Below are 16,050 nucleotides of genomic sequence, written 5' to 3'. Positions count from 1 at the left end.
TGTTTGTTTATAGAGCAGAATGAGCCACTGCTGTTCAAAGGGCCCATTTGGGTGAAATTATTTTTATAATTTATGTTATTAGTATTTACTATTGGGTTCTAGAATAAATAAAACAGTGTGTTTGAAATAATGGAATTTGTGCTCTCTCATGAAGCTGGGTCTATGGGACATGGGGAGGGTGGGTCTCTGTTGATCGGGGGGAGGGGCCGTGGCGCCACGAGTAGTTCAAGCAGATGTAGGACTTTCATGTACTTCGATCAGGGGGGAGGGGGCGTGGCACTGTGTGAATGCCACGCCCCCTCCCCCCTGAGAAACAAAGTCTCACTCCTTGCAAACTTCAAAACTTGAGAGCCCTGCGCTCCACACAAAACATTGACACATAAGGCAGCATAGTCGACACCATACCTGTGACGCCAAGACATAAACAAATATATTCACACTGTTCTCCATTTGGAAAATAAGTAATGTAATCTAGTGTATGGATATGTATGCCACCATATATGAAGACTACAAATATGTCTGCCACATATTCACACATAAAGTTCTCCATATATTTAGAAAATAAGTAGTGGAATCTAGTGTGTGGATTTGTATGCCACCATACATACAGACTACATATAAGTCTGTCACATATTCAGACATAAACTTCTCCATATAGGTAACACTTTATTTTAATGTGTCGCTGTTACAGTGTACTTACCTAATTAGGTACAGTGGTACAACCTGTGTAACAACATGTACTGTCAGGTACTATCATTGTACTTGCATAATGTATTTGTGAGTACCTACATATAGTTGTTACATTGTAATACTGAGTGCTTTTACAAAACTTTGTCAATTTGCCTACATTTTCATCAGAGGCAAAGAGCTGACCTGAGACCTGCTGGATGGGGTAAATCGGATCATGATAGATTTGATATACAAAGCATGCTTAGCTCCAGTCAAGGCCTCATTGTCTTCAGTATACATGTAACAGCTGTGCTGCTACAACCTTGTACTCTTTGATACAGTGGAATAAACTGGAACAGGTCTTGTCTTGGAACAGGTCTACTAATTCACATGTACTGTGTGGTGTAACAGCAGACACGTTTCAACACATCAATTACAGGATGCATAACATCATTGACAGGATGTATATATGTAGATGTAAGTACTTAACTGGTATACTTTATTTTAATGGGTTTATTCCACTGTATCAAAAGAGTAATAAATGTGTACCAACACAGTTGATACATGTACTACAGTATGTAGGGTAATGGCAGACATGTTCCAAGACACCAATGACACAACATACATGTAATATGTCATTGTAAGTACTTAACTGGTACACTTCATTTTAATGGGTTTATGCCACTGTATCAAAGAGCAATAAGTGTGTACCAACACAGTTGATATATGTACTATGTAGTGAATTAGTAGACCTGTTCCAAGACATCGAAGACATAACATACATGTCATATGTACATGTAAGTAATTAACTGGTACACTTAATAGGTTTATTCCACTGTATCAAAGAGTAACAAGGTTGTAGCAGCACAGCTGTTACATGTACTGAAGACAATGAGGCCTTGACTGGAGCTAAGAATGCTTTGTATATCAAATCTATCATGACCAGATTTACCCCATCCAGCAGGTCTCAGGTCAGCTCTTTGCCTCTGATGAAAATTTAGGCAAATTGGCAAAGTTTTGTAAAAGCACTCAGTATTATAATGTAACAACTATATGTAGGTACCCACAAATACATAATGCAAGTACAATGATAGTACCTGATAGTACATGTTGTTACACAGGTTGTACCACTGTACCTAATTAGGTAGGTACACTGTAACAGCGACACATTAAAATAAAGTGTTACCGTAACTTCTATCACTGCACTGTCGATATCACTGCACAATGACTGACAGGAAAGCCCTACAGAGAGTGGTGAAAACTGCTCAAAAAAGCATTGGCACATCACTCCCGGCCATCACTGACCTTCATCACTCTCGGTGTCTGCGACGTGCACACAATATCATCAAGGACCACACACACCCGTCATGGACTGTTACAGGAGCCTTAGGAGTCATACCAGCAGGCTCAGAAACAGCTTTTTTCACAACACCATAGCGCTGCTCAACACCAAGACCCAACACTAGCCCCTGTGCCACCCTTATCCGCCCCCTCTCCCTTTGCACATGGACTATGGACTGTCTGACTACCTCTGATCACTATGCACTGTATTAATGCACATCAACAATGCTCTATATACAATCGTACTGCATTTGGTCTCTACGGTTATATAGACTATGGATTGTCTGGTTTCTCAGAACTCTATGCACTTTATTTGCTAATGCCCTTTAATAATCGACTAACATGATCATACTGTATTCTGTGTTCTGTCCTTTTTAAGCACAATGATAAAGAAACACTACAGCTGAAGTTAGATTTGAAGAAGAATCTGTCTGTTCACCTGTTCCATTTTTTAACAGCCATTCCATTATTGATTAAAATTCAGTTGAAATGTTCTATTAAAGCAAAGATAGAAAATAAATATTTGTGTGTGCTGTAAAGTGGTTAGAAGAAATGAAATTGGCAGGTCAAAAATCGGAATCCAACCAGAAAATTGCAATCGGTGAATCTCTACTTTCAGATTGTTAGAACGTCATGAGAAAAACAGGTTGAAACATTCTTTTGATAAAAAACCCTGCAGACTTTACATCTTTACAAAAGCATCTCTGGGAGTGTTATAAGTGAGTTGAAAAGTGTATGGCATTGCTCCTTTAAAATGGTCATCATTTGTAGATCAAAAGAATTATAGAGCTGGAATGTCTAGAATGACAAGGTGCTGATATTTAGATGACCGCTCAACACTAAAATGCTATTACATCAGTCCATTCTATCTGGGTATGTACACATTTGATATATAACCCCATGCAAATGACATTCACTAGTCAAAGTTCCAATCAAGTTATTTAAGTATAAGTATATATACACTGTTTTGATCCCGTGATGGAAATTTGGTCTCTGCATTTATCCCAATCCGTGAATTAGTGAAACACACTCAGCACACAGTGAACCACACACTAATCCCGGTGCAGTGAGCTGCCTGCCACAACAGCGGTGCTCGGGGAGGTGCCTTGCTCAGGAGCACTTCAGCCGTGCCTACTGGTCGGGGTTCGAACCGGCAACTCTCCGGTTACAAGTCCGAAGCACTAACCAGCAGGCCACGGCCTATGGAAGGTTTACCTTGAAAACTCTGCATACAGTAAAAGCAAACATGGACACCATTGGTTATCAAAAATCTTTTTTTCTGTAACATTTTATTCAAAGTTGAGAAGTGCAACTGAGTTGTTACAACTTATCTGGTTTGAGGAACATGCACAGAACATAAGCATATGTGTAATGCAAAAGTCATATCCATATTCTGTAATGATATTCATCGCAAATGCAAGTTAAGAGTTATCAGCCAGAGTGTTTCACTGTCAAAATAAAAATGAAATCTGTGGATGCAATCAGGGTAGGAATTTCACTGTGGCCACGGCCGTCGTTGCACCTTGCTTTGGCTGTGATGCCCCTTTGAAAATCAGAGGTGGCCTTGGTGGCCCCTTATTTCAATATTCTACTTTGCGTCCGACTAATAGTGATTTTTATTTAGCCTATGGCCTGTCAAAATAAGCTTAGCATTCACAGCGCAAATTAATTTAGTGTTTTACGCAGTGGAGAAAGTAACAGCGCACGCCCAGAAAGAAAGTGCGTCCAAATTCACCCATTCTTCTCAGTTGAACTACTCCCGAAGTAGCCTACTCATCACACAGACAAAGTATCACATCACATAAAAGAGCTTTTTCTCATCTTTTAAATGATGTTAGCCGCTAATTGCTGTGGTGAACGGTTCGTGAGAAAAGTAAATAATATGATTCAATTTAATCATAAATTCTACATAAGGTTCTGCGCCCATCTCCCTACCCATTCATCTCGGTGGAATACTTCACCAACCCTTCGTTCAACACGACAAACCATATATCAGAATACATAGCAGACCTTACCGAACACAAAGATGTAAAGCAGTCCCCTGTACAGTTAACCGTTCCATAGTATTCCGGTTTTGAATTTGCAGCAAATTTCGACATGCATGTCTCCAAATGTGGGCTTTCACAATGTGTTTAAATTGTTCAAAACATGATTTCATAACAGGCCAAATATAAAATAAATGTTAAATATAGCCTAGATACAGTGATGCAGGTCTACTGCTGTGAATAGGCTAAGTACAACTGTGATCATTTTTATAGCCTACTACTGTATAGTTTACTTTGGCCTTGGTGCCCTGACATGTGGCCTTTGTGCCCCCCACCCACCAAATATGCCCAGCTGAAGGCCAAGTGGCCTTGCCCCTAAAATGGTGAAATTCCAAGCCTGGATGCAACACTTCATAAGAAATTCAAGTGACCAATGGTTACAAGTAGGAGTGAATACAGACAGTGTATGGAACCGGGTGTTCGGTCAGGTAAACATCCTTACAACTGTTGGTGTGCTCCACTCCTAGAATAACAGCATTCAAAAGACTGCCCAAAATGCTCAGGTCACTTAATAATCAGCTTGTTTCCATTTTTTGTAGAGGCTTAATAGCATTATTTAATAGCATCTCTCCACTCTTTCCATGGTATTGTTATTTTACAAAGCACTTACACTAGATGTACAGAAATATACATACTGTTTTCCTTTTCTTTAGTATTTAAGCTCAACCCAACACAAGATTTCACCCAGGCTCTTAAAAAAATGAATAAGGGTTTAACAAGGGCAATGATGAGCTCAATCTTAAAGGAAACAGCCTATCCTGAAGAAAGTGTTTTCCCTTCAAACAATTATAAATAATAATTATGACAATAACAAAATGAACACTTCCCACCGACCCCAGCCCCATGCCAGATGGGGCTCTGACTTTTGACCATCCATCACCATGAAACCATGAAAAGTGCTTTCCTCCAATCAAGAGCACAGACCTAAGGACTGCTGTGGTTACATACACAGACAAATCTTGAGGGAGCATAATGACAAACATTTACAATCCCTTAGTCACTAATGGAAATGAACAACATTTGAAATCTATTAGACTTAGGCACAGTGATTCATAATGTCATGTCCAGCTTGTTTGTCTTTTTTGGCAACATTCCATCATCAGCTTCCGGAGCATGACCGGATTGTCAGTTGTGTCTCAGTTGTAACACTGCATCAAGTTTTGAAAGTCAAATATGTGCAAAAAGAAACAATAGCCTTTAACAGAATTCTCCTGTAAATGAGGCATCGATCTTCAGGTTTAATGATCATTAGCTTGAGCATGTTTGCATTCAGTCGTTTTGCACAGTCTTTATGCCACTGTGTTAAAAGGCGGCTATGCAGAAGGCCCAGAGGTCTGAGAGGCAAGCTGGACCGATGGGGCAGGCTGCTGGCTACCTTGAATGGAAGCCGGCGGTGAGCCACTCTGCACTTGTGCTTGAAACTGTGCCAGCTGTTCTGGACTGGCCAAGTTCTTGAGCAGGTTGTTTTCCTGCTCCAGCTGAGAGTTCCTCTCTACCAATTCTTTGATCTGCTCTTTCAAAACTTCCACCTCCTCCCGTACGGCATACATCAGGTGACTCTTCACCAAATCCTGAAGGCAAGAAAGAAAATATCTGTGTGTCCCTTAAAATGTAGATTTATGGCAATGAAATACAAACACAAAATGAACAAAAAAGTACTGTCTAGACCAGTGTTTCTCAAACTGTGGTCCGCGAGCAAACGTGGTAATTGCAATAGTTGCAATATTGAACCAACTTGTATATAAATCCTGCAACACTGCCTATGTAAACTACGCCAGTTGAAATCATATGAATCCTCTGACACAATAAGCAAGGTGGTTCAGTGAGTAGACCTATTGTGTAATATACTGTTGAACTAGGTCTACTGTTTTTTGTTTTAGCTAGGTGGTCAGTGATTCTTTTTTTTTTTTTATTGGTTAAGTGTTCCTTGGTCTAAAAAAGTTTGAGAAACACTGGTCTAGACCAGCGGTTCCCAACCTGGTGTCCACAGACCCCACTAGGGGTCGCCAGAGATTACAGGGGGTCCGCACAATGTTGCCAGGGTTGAGGTTGTAAGGTTACCAAAATTATATTTGCGCACATTAAATGTATAAAATCCCAATAACACACCCAATTGGATAATCAAACTTCTGTATAATCCAAATTAAAACATATTTTTGTTCCACATTTAAATTCATGTAGCTATTTTTTACCTTTGACCTCTGAACTTATAAGTTTGTAATTAATCACTTTATTTTTTTTTGTGTGTGTATGCGGGTAGGACTTCGGGTAGGGATCCCTGGCTTGTCTTAGGCAAGGGGGCCTTCAAGGAAAAAAGGTTGGGAAACACTGGTCTAGACAATGGTTTTATCAAGAAAACTGCAAATTAATTAAATACATTTCAAAGTCCTAAGAGGGAAAGGCTAACTACGTTGGATATGTGTTTGCTACATCATTCTATAGATCCTCCTCCTTTGCTTTGCACAAAACGTCATAAAATCAGCACAATGGCCTGCCCACATACCCAGCAGCCAATCAGAGAGGGAGATATTTTTAACACAGTGTCAAAGATTTAGGGTTTGCCTAGCAACAGTGGGCAAGGCTTTGAAGTGCACAACAGAATCCAATATGACATAGCTGTTGGTCATAGTATGAGCCAAGACTGACCCCCTAAAGATCTTACACCATGACCACACTGAACCCCTGCAATGCAAAGTTGTGATCGAACACTTCAAGCACCACATTTAATACCTTATGTAACTCCACCAGGGATGCAATTTGGTTATTGGTTTAAATGTCATTAAGTAGACTACGTTAAGCCTAAGTCTATCAATGCATTGACCTTTGTAGCCTATATTGTACAGAAAATGAACAACAAGTAGAAAGGAATAGTGGACTTACCATTGCTTGTTCAATTTTATTGTCTATGGCAACAACACTGGCACCCGAGGAACTGCAGAGACAAAACAACAGTGATCACTTAATTTTCCTTTCACCTAGGCTACAATTGCACAGGGTAAACTACAATGACAAACATAGGCCTCTAAATAACAAACATTTGTCAAGACCTAACAACTTTACCAGGAAATTAAAGTGACATATGCATGATTCAAGCAAATATCCTTTAACATAACCCATTCAATCACGTTAACGAACGTTGACTCAGCGGCACATCTCAAGATATTCCACGCACTAATAGGTGCAGCATCCGAACCCTGGTGAAGGCGAGTCTACAACTTGCAACAACATATTTCGACCGTAACAAAATGGCAGCACGCAGAATTGTTTTGTATTAGGCTACTCGGCACAATAAGAGAGAGAGAAAACAGAAACGTAAAAAACATAGGCGGCTTTCCATTACGAACTCCTGATGCTCAACCTGGATGATGAATGTGCAGACAACCAAAATATCGCTCTAATATCTTCTCCCCTCAAAATAGTTCACTGAAATTATGTACCTATTATCCAATCGAACGGGCGAGCTGTCCGTTTCCAGCAATGACGACAGGAAAGATATCGAAAAATGTCTCAACTGACAAACACCAAGATCCATCGCCACGCTGTGGCATGCACAATTCATGCTTCTTTATCCATAGGATGTAGCTGTAGCCTACAGCACAACCTCCGTCTCTTGATTAAATATCACATTTTCAAGGTTGATCAAGCAAGGTAGCTTATAGCCTCGAAGGGAAGGGTTCTATCCTGAGACCGTTCTTCTAGGACTGCGGCACAAAAAACCGCCAAGGTCAGCTCATCTGCGCTTTCATGAAAATCTGCAGCCTCTACAATTTGCATAATTTATGCGAGAAAAACAGCACATCGCTGACTCCTATTGGCGAAGAGACACATTAATATTAATAACTATATGTAGATACGCCCCCAATAGCATCTCATCCGACTGTATCATCATAATATATTCCAAACGAAAACCGGTTGGAACAAGATATGAATTTCCAAACTCGTTACTAGGGCATCTTCTCTGTATCCATGTTGTTTACTGAGAAAGTCGATGGAATCACATTAATTAAATGTTTTTTTTTTTTTTTTACAAAACTGTTAATGAAGAGATAAATTAAAATCAAAGTGTCAGTTCAGAAGAAGCAAACCCTATTGCACAGCAGACTACATTTTAGTTCTTAGAATAAATATTTTCTGATGTGAAAGGCCTGTTCGATTATCTTGTTCCACACGTAAATGCACTGCCACTTGCTGGCTAAAGTAAGAACAGCTCTAAATAAACTGAACATCAACATAGAGCTTGAGTCAAACACAGGGTTCCCACACTAAAGTCAAATGTAAAATTCCATGACTTTTCCCTGACAAATATATATAAAATCATAATCTGCTAATGAATGATTATAATATACTTGAAATTACTTCACCACCAAAGATTTTAGAGCAGCTGTGTAACGAGTGGAAAATGCAATGGGCATTAAAAAAAAAATCAAAATAAGGCTAACCACAACCACTCAAGCAGTAATGGAAAAAGCTAAAAACCTGAATGCTGTGTGGAAATGTATATTTTGACAAGTACAATTCAAACAGCTACAAACTTCCTGATAAAATGTCCTGACTTGCCATGTCTGGAATAGACTTTATACAAATTCCATATTCCAGAAATTCCGTGACCCCATGGGAACCCTGCAAATATTTTCTACATTGTCAACAGCCCTACTTTTATAGATATCTAAAATGTATAGGTAATGTATACATAATTAGTCAACTTGTTCATAATGAGGAAAAAATAGAATGATTTATAGTGATGCCATTTGTTGTGCAATAAAAATAAAATTATGTGAACAATTCATTACCCTACACTGTTACCTGTGGGCCATTCCATCACAATGAAAAGACATTCTTAACAAAGCCAAATAAAAAGGAAATTAAAATCCACAAGCAAATTTAATACATTTGAATGTTATAAGGGGAAACGTCTTGCCAGTGTCACGACAATTGTTACCTTCGGCTATAATGTGAAAGTAGATAATAACAGGAAAGCTTTTACCACAAGCAAGGGCATGGTTGTTGAGGATGGAAGTTCAATTCAAAACTGAACATCCCTAGATTTTAATCCCTATTAAGGATTGTCACAAGACCTATCAAATGTAGCCATCCTTAACCATGTCCAATTAAGACAATAAGACAATTGACGAGGGTTGTTTGTGGAGTGCATGAGAAAAACATACTATGTGGAAATGCACAAAAACACGTTAGATAGGAGAGTGTTTACAAGGCAAGCTTGTGTTGATGCCAAATCACAACTTCACTGCAAAATTGAAATGACCAGTAGACTTCACTATAAAATTGAAATGACCAGTAGCCCAGAGGGTGCTAACATGACCCAAGTTTCTACTTGATAACCATAAATTAATTTTAGCCATTTCCAGTCCAGACTGCTGATACCTACTGGCAAATAAGTCATAAACAGCTATTGTTGCCACATTTGGTAATTTATGGAAAGACAATAGATCAATATGATGAAGATGTGGGATATAAGTAAGTAAGTATAGTATATATACTCTTTTGATCCCGTTAGGGAAATTTGGTCTCTGCATTTATCCCAATTCGTGAGCACACAGTGAACACACAGTGAGGTGAAGCACACACTAATCCCGGCGCAGTGAGCTGCCTGCTACAACAGTGGCGCTCGGGAGCAGTGAGGGGGTTAGGTGCCTTGCTCAAGACACATCAGCCGTTCCTACTGGTCAGGGTTCGAACCGGCAACCCTCCGGTTACAAGTCCGAAGCGCTAACCAGTATATACTGGATATACTGTAGCTACATGTTTCAGGCAGACTTATCTGTGTGTCTGAATAGCAAATATAGATCGCTTATCCTCATTAAATGTAACGGAACACCAAGTGTAGCCAAAACCTAAGCAGCTCAAAGTAAGCTCTTCCGGTGTTCTTTGATGGAAGGTGGAATTACAGAGCCCAAATATACCTTCAGTGTCCATGATGACCTGACCTCAGAACAAAATATGTCAGACAACTGTGATCCATGGCCTTACTTCTCAGAGCACCTATTGAACTCAAACCATCACCTCATGGCCTAGATACAGTTCAAAATCGAAGTCCAGTACAATAGCAAGACCAAACTGGCCTTGTTTAAGCCAAACAACCAAATCATTCTCAACCACCACTAAACAAAGGCTGCTGCACAGTGTACAGTGATGAATTCCAGCAGTCAACCAAACTTTTGTGGGAGATGAGGAAGTACCATGTTACAATGACATCAGGTTGGATGCAATAGCATGTGGGCGAAGTGTAAACAAAGCTTGCAGAACAGTCCCCGATCTGAACATGAATCAGTCTTGTTAAAGTCCCAGCACTCAGAGTCATTAGATGGTGATGACCTATTTGATCCAGATCTTGACCATAACAGGACCCAGACTACAACATTGAGTGTAGCTCCTGATACTTTAATTCATCCTCAACATGCTACACTAACACCAAAGGAGCCCTGCACCGCACACATTTAGGGCATACATTTGAGAAATACAGTTTGTTTATCTATGAAGGATCGTAACCAACCTAACTCAAATACTATCAATGAAACATTCAAGTAATCTCGTATAGTTTCTTACAAAATTTGAGTGAAAACTTTGTAGAGTAGCCTAGTTCATTGATAAAGGTTTTAGGAAGCTTTCATTCATGAGGAGAACGGGCACTTGAAACAGGTCACACACAACATGCCTACCTATCAACCAACCCATCTCTCTACATTTTGACAAATTAGTTTCTTTTTCTAAGATTGGCATAACTATACAGTTTGCTTAATTTCCAGCTTACTTCAGCCACTTTACCTTTTCAAATGCTGTTCCAGTTCCCAGAACAATAGCTTCATGGCCATTTCGTCTCGGCCCTGCACTTGGAAAAATGTTTCTCTCATTGATGTGTCAATCAACCCCACTTCGGATACAGAATTTATTCCTCTTTTTCTCCACAAGGCTTACTCAAACACTCATGTAGACACACACAAACGACTGTTTTATCCCTGTAGTGTGACATGGAGAAGAGATCAGCGAGAGAATGGGTGTAAAAGCAAACAAGGCTGTCTGTGCCTTTGTGCGTCTTACAGGCAGATTCGCCTCAGATTGACTGAAAACAAGAGCAAGGCAAGCTGTGATGTCATACAGCTCCTGAGGTCATGTGACCTGCTAGTTACATAAACCATCAACAGAGATTAAAATCTTCCCACTGATCTTTCTCCTTCTCTTTGACGAGAGGCTGAAACAAAGCTGTTGCCGACTCCATTTCTGTGCCCCTCCAAAACTGCCCCTTGTCCCTTCCCTTGACCCTCTCCTTCCCCTTTATCCACTCCTCTCCCTGAGGCATAGCAATGCAATTCTTTCCCACTTTGTTCCCTGCATTGGGGTGGTGTCGGAGTGTGGAGCAATGAGCCTCTGCACTTGAGCCTGGACTTATCTTGTCACTTCTCATCAGTCCTGTGGGCCAGTGTGGGGCTTAGCAAGGCTGCAACCAACGAAGCACGCCTATGTTTCTCTCAGATTTGGGTGGCCTGCTGAGGAGGGTGTTCCACCTCTTCAAATACACTGAACAACAAGGGATTTTATCCAGTCTTTTTCAGATGGGGTCTCAGTAAGCGCTTTCAGATATAACCTCCGGAGTATATGCGGAGGTTTGTCAAACGGAGGTCCTACCCTTCGGATGATTCAGATATGATGCTAACCTGCGGACCTTATACTGACCTATGTGTGAACACTGAGAGATTATGTTTTTTTTTTCAGGTGCTGCCAAGTAGAATGGTGCCTAGTCATAACATATCTGGAGAGACTGTTCAATTTGTTTACAGTACAGACAGGCACCCAGAAACCTTCCTTTAACTGTAATCTTACCAGATTGCTACAGAATCCTACAGAGTGGAAATTGAATTTGATGAGGAATCATGTGAAAATACTAAATACTTGCTAGTATACTAGTACAAATGCACCCACTACCATAATCAGTGGCATTAACTGGTAGACATTCTCAATCATCACATTCATTCACATTGTCAGTCACCACATTCATTCTCAGAACTACTTGTTCAAAGTACAACTAAGCATCAGTGGGATTTTGACATAGACAAATAATACCCATATTGCCTCGCTGCATGAGAGCATGCCTTTTGGCCAATTGGGCTGACAGCAGCAAGTTGCACAACAGAAGCCCATCCTGCATTCTCCAGCTCACACTCACATGCGGCACACAACCAACAGAATGGAGAGGACAGTTTCTGCACACATAGCACTGGGAGAAAGAGTCCACAAGTCTGCAAATTTGGGCCCATTGGCAGAAAAAGACATAACTGAGTGAGTTTTCTGCTTGCAACAGTTCAAAGAAGTCATCAAAACATAAGCAAAGCATAAGCAGATCTTGCTACTAATGCTACAATTGAACTGTGTCTACAAAGATATACTGGGCTAATTTTCCCCACCGATACAGGGAACCTTCAAAGAATTGTAAAGTATATTGCCACGGTAACTAAATTGTGTGATTTGATACCATGCAATACTTGGACTGAGATAAACATTTGACACAGCATACTGCAAGTGATCAAAACCACACTAATATAGAGAGCTTTGTTTTGCACTCTGTAAATGCATTGGTAATGTTCCATAAAATGGTGTTACATAAGTGTGCAGAGATTGAGCACACAAGGGCATCAGGTATGAGTAATGTGCAGTGAAACCTGGCTTTAGTGGGATTAGCCCCCCCAAAAGAAAGCCAGTCAGAAGTGAGACACACACACTCACACACAAGCATACCTTCCCCCATTACATACACACACAAAAAGGGTCAAAAAAACCAGTGCCAAGCCAACCAGAGAGTGCTCCTCGCAAGAATGGCAGGGGGGGACGATCTATGCAAGGAGCTAGAGGAAATCTTGATTTACCAATGAAAGCAAATCTTTCCATCCACCATATGAAAATGATAGCCTGGAGGACCAAACCCAATCTGAAAGATTAAGGGTCTGGCCACGAATAACGTAATGGCCCAACTCGAGGGGCGGCACCAGTTTGAATGCGCCCTTACAAGGAATGTGCATAAGCCTATGTTATATTATCTCATAAACATGCACAGTCAAAAGCAGCAACAAAAAACAATCAACATAAATTTAAATTTTCCAATAAAATAAAAATCTATTTCATTTCAAAAATACTCTTCACTAAAAACTAAACTGCAAACATCACAACAGAGTTCATATTACTCATGAACCTTTTATAAAACATTACACAAACTGAAAAAAACAACCCTCTGGCCATTATGTATATTTGTTGAACCATCTGCAATTAGAAACAGAGCTGTTTTTCATTATTTGTTTATCCCTATCTTCCTCTTACACACAGCTCTGTCTCTCTCTGTCACACGAGCTAATGACATGCACCTGCACCCATTCCTCTTTACAGAATGGACTTCTTTAGAGTCAATGCATATGTTGCCTCACATTGGGGGTCTGGAGGCAGCAAACTGTTGGTCCTAATGGACAGTCATGTAAAATTCAGGACTTTCTCAGTCTTATTAAACAACTTCATCATTCTATAACGTGACTATATATGTTTTACACAGTATGAATCACATGCAACAACATACCCATCAACATGGTCAAACGAGTACGTCTATAAATGTAATCAGGGTTCCCACTCTAAGTCAAATGTGATATTCTCTGACTTTCACAGAATAATAAGCTAAATTTCCTGACCTTTAATAGACCAGAAAGATATACAGACCTGAACCAGAACCAGAATATATCAGAACCTGATTTTGTATTAATTCTGTTAGTGTTTTTGTATTGATCAGGACATATAGTTGGATCATTGACCTGCTTGATGCAGTGTTTCCCATACATTGACTATATTTGTGGCGGCCAGCACAATATCAACATTGACCACCACACATAATTTTCCAGGTTGTACTAAATTGTGCTTAAATCTGGTTAGCATCACAACCACGCTGTGCTAATTTGTTAAAAACTGTTGCATTCAAGTTAATTCTGCAAACCAACCACCACAAATGGAATTCAATTATCTGGGAAACACTGTGATGATCTAATCATTCTATATAATAGTATACCAGTTTCTTTTTGAGTACTCTGGCCATCATAACCGGATTCCTCAAAAAACGGAATATAGGACTTATCTGGGGCTCTGAAATGGGGATTTGATGTTTACATGCACAAACACAAAATCTGAAAACTAAATAACCCGATAATAAGTAGGATACTACATGTCCATGTAAACGCATTCATTAAGGTGGAGCACTAACCGGAACTCTCCAAACAAAGAGAGAGGAAACGGGAACCACTGGAAGATGCATAATATTGAATTTGATGATGCTGACAATTCTATGTGACATGAAGGAAAGTATGTGATAGACCCCACGTTTCCTGTTCTGTGCTGAACTTCGCACTTCATTCTGCTTTTGTGCTTAGAATTTTTTCTGCATATCCTGGAGGTGGTTGATTGATAAAAGTGCATACTCAAACCACAGGACAGGTTATACAGTATAACAGCTGAACCTTTTTGCAGATGCGCTCTCTACAACCCTGAACCCTCCATGAGTGTCTTAGAGCAGTGAACAGCCATTCCCCCCTTCCATACCATGCTCTTTTGTGCCCCTCTATAAGGGAAGGAAGGGGGCACTCACAGTAATTGAATGGGCACACAGAGTCCCTTTCTGTTTCATTGACAGTGGAACAGAGCAAGACAGTGTGTGGAGGAGAGGACTATGTGTACCCAGAGTGGGAGGTTGGACTGGGGATCCAGGACTTGAGAGGGTTTCAGAGCCTTTCCTTGCACTGCTCTTTTGGAACCCCTAGGTTCATTTAAGGGATCAGTGTTGACTTGATAAATTATATTTCTGACATTAGTTCTGGATAGTGGAATAGGTTAGATACTACTTCCACTTTAGAGACATGAAACCTTCAAGTAGTTGCAACTTTTTATCACAGGATCTAATCACACAACAATGGATTACAGTCTACTGATGGGAGTTTTATGATGACCGTGTCCTTAATGGTGAACTGCGGTACTTTATATGTGACAAAAACTAATAAACCTACCGCAACCTACAGCAACAATCACATAGTGAAATTTGCTGACGACACAACTCTGGTGGGTCTCATCACCAAGGGCGACGAGACTCAATACAGGTTGGAGGTCGACCATCTGACCACGTGGTGCAGGGACAACAACCTCCTGCTGAATGTCAGCAAGACCAAAGAGATTGTTGTTGACTTCCGGAGAGGTCACACCCAACACCTGCCACTGACCATCGACGGTGCTGTGGTGGAGAGAGCGAGCAGCACCAAATTCCTGGGGGTGCACATCAGTGAAGACCTCTCCTGGACCACCAACACTGCATCACTGGCGAAGAGAGCTCAGCGCCGCCTGTACTTCCTGCGGAAACTCAGGCGAGCAAGTGCTCCACCAGCCATCATGACCACATTCTACCGAGGCACCATCGAGAGCATCCTCTCCAGCTGTATCGCTGTGTGGGGCGGAAGCTGCACTGAATACAACAGGAAAGCCCTGCAGCGCATAGTGAACACAGCTGGAAGGATTATTGGTGCTTCACTCCCCTCCCTGAAGGACATTTACACCACCCACCTCACCCGCAAGGCGACCAAAATTGTGAGTGATGCAAGTCACCCCGCTCACAATCTGTTTGATCTACTCTGGGAAGAGGTACAGAAGCCTGCGCTCCCGCACTACCAGACTCACCAACAGCTTCATACACCAAGCCGTAAGGATGCTGAACTCTCTCCCTCCTCTCCCCCCTCCACCCTCAGCTACATAACATCCTGGACATTGGAGCCAAAATGGCCGCCTGCACTACTCCACTTGCACACTTGCACACTTGCACACTTGTACACTTTACAACTGGTGTTGTTGTCCTGAAAACACAACACTTCTGCTGCTCTTACATAACTGCACCACTATGCCACTTTCTTCTTACTTAGGTCAAACAGAACTACCCAAGCCTTTTATTGGCCTGAATTTGCACTAGTATTTT

General features: G+C 40.8%; 1 protein-coding gene across 4 annotated transcripts in view; it reads right to left on the bottom strand.

Annotated features, from left to right (window-relative positions):
* Positions 1 to 4,277: 4,277 nt before the first annotated feature.
* Positions 4,278 to 16,050, bottom strand: part of tsc22d1 (TSC22 domain family, member 1) — a 31,110-nt gene continuing 19,337 nt past the window's right edge. The window contains exons 1-3 of one of the 4 annotated variants that reach the window (XM_042072975.1): positions 10,839 to 11,254; positions 6,936 to 6,987; positions 4,278 to 5,626 (exon numbers count right to left, since the gene is read on the bottom strand). In XM_042072975.1, coding sequence (XP_041928909.1) covers positions 5,369 to 5,626; positions 6,936 to 6,987; positions 10,839 to 10,924 — 396 coding nt within the window. In that variant the 5' untranslated portion in view covers positions 10,925 to 11,254 and the 3' untranslated portion in view covers positions 4,278 to 5,368. Of the gene's footprint in view, positions 5,627 to 6,935; positions 6,988 to 7,115; positions 7,460 to 7,492; positions 7,847 to 10,838; positions 11,255 to 16,050 lie in introns of those variants that run through there. The other 3 variants (XM_042072983.1, XM_042072965.1, XM_042072958.1) reach the window with 3 other exon arrangements.

The sequence above is a fragment of the Alosa sapidissima genome, chromosome 2 (genome assembly GCF_018492685.1).
Source record: "Alosa sapidissima isolate fAloSap1 chromosome 2, fAloSap1.pri, whole genome shotgun sequence".
Classification (NCBI taxonomy): domain Eukaryota; kingdom Metazoa; phylum Chordata; class Actinopteri; order Clupeiformes; family Clupeidae; genus Alosa; species Alosa sapidissima.
Note: the sequence above shows the minus strand (reverse complement) of the source record. Positions and strands in the feature narration are given on the sequence as shown.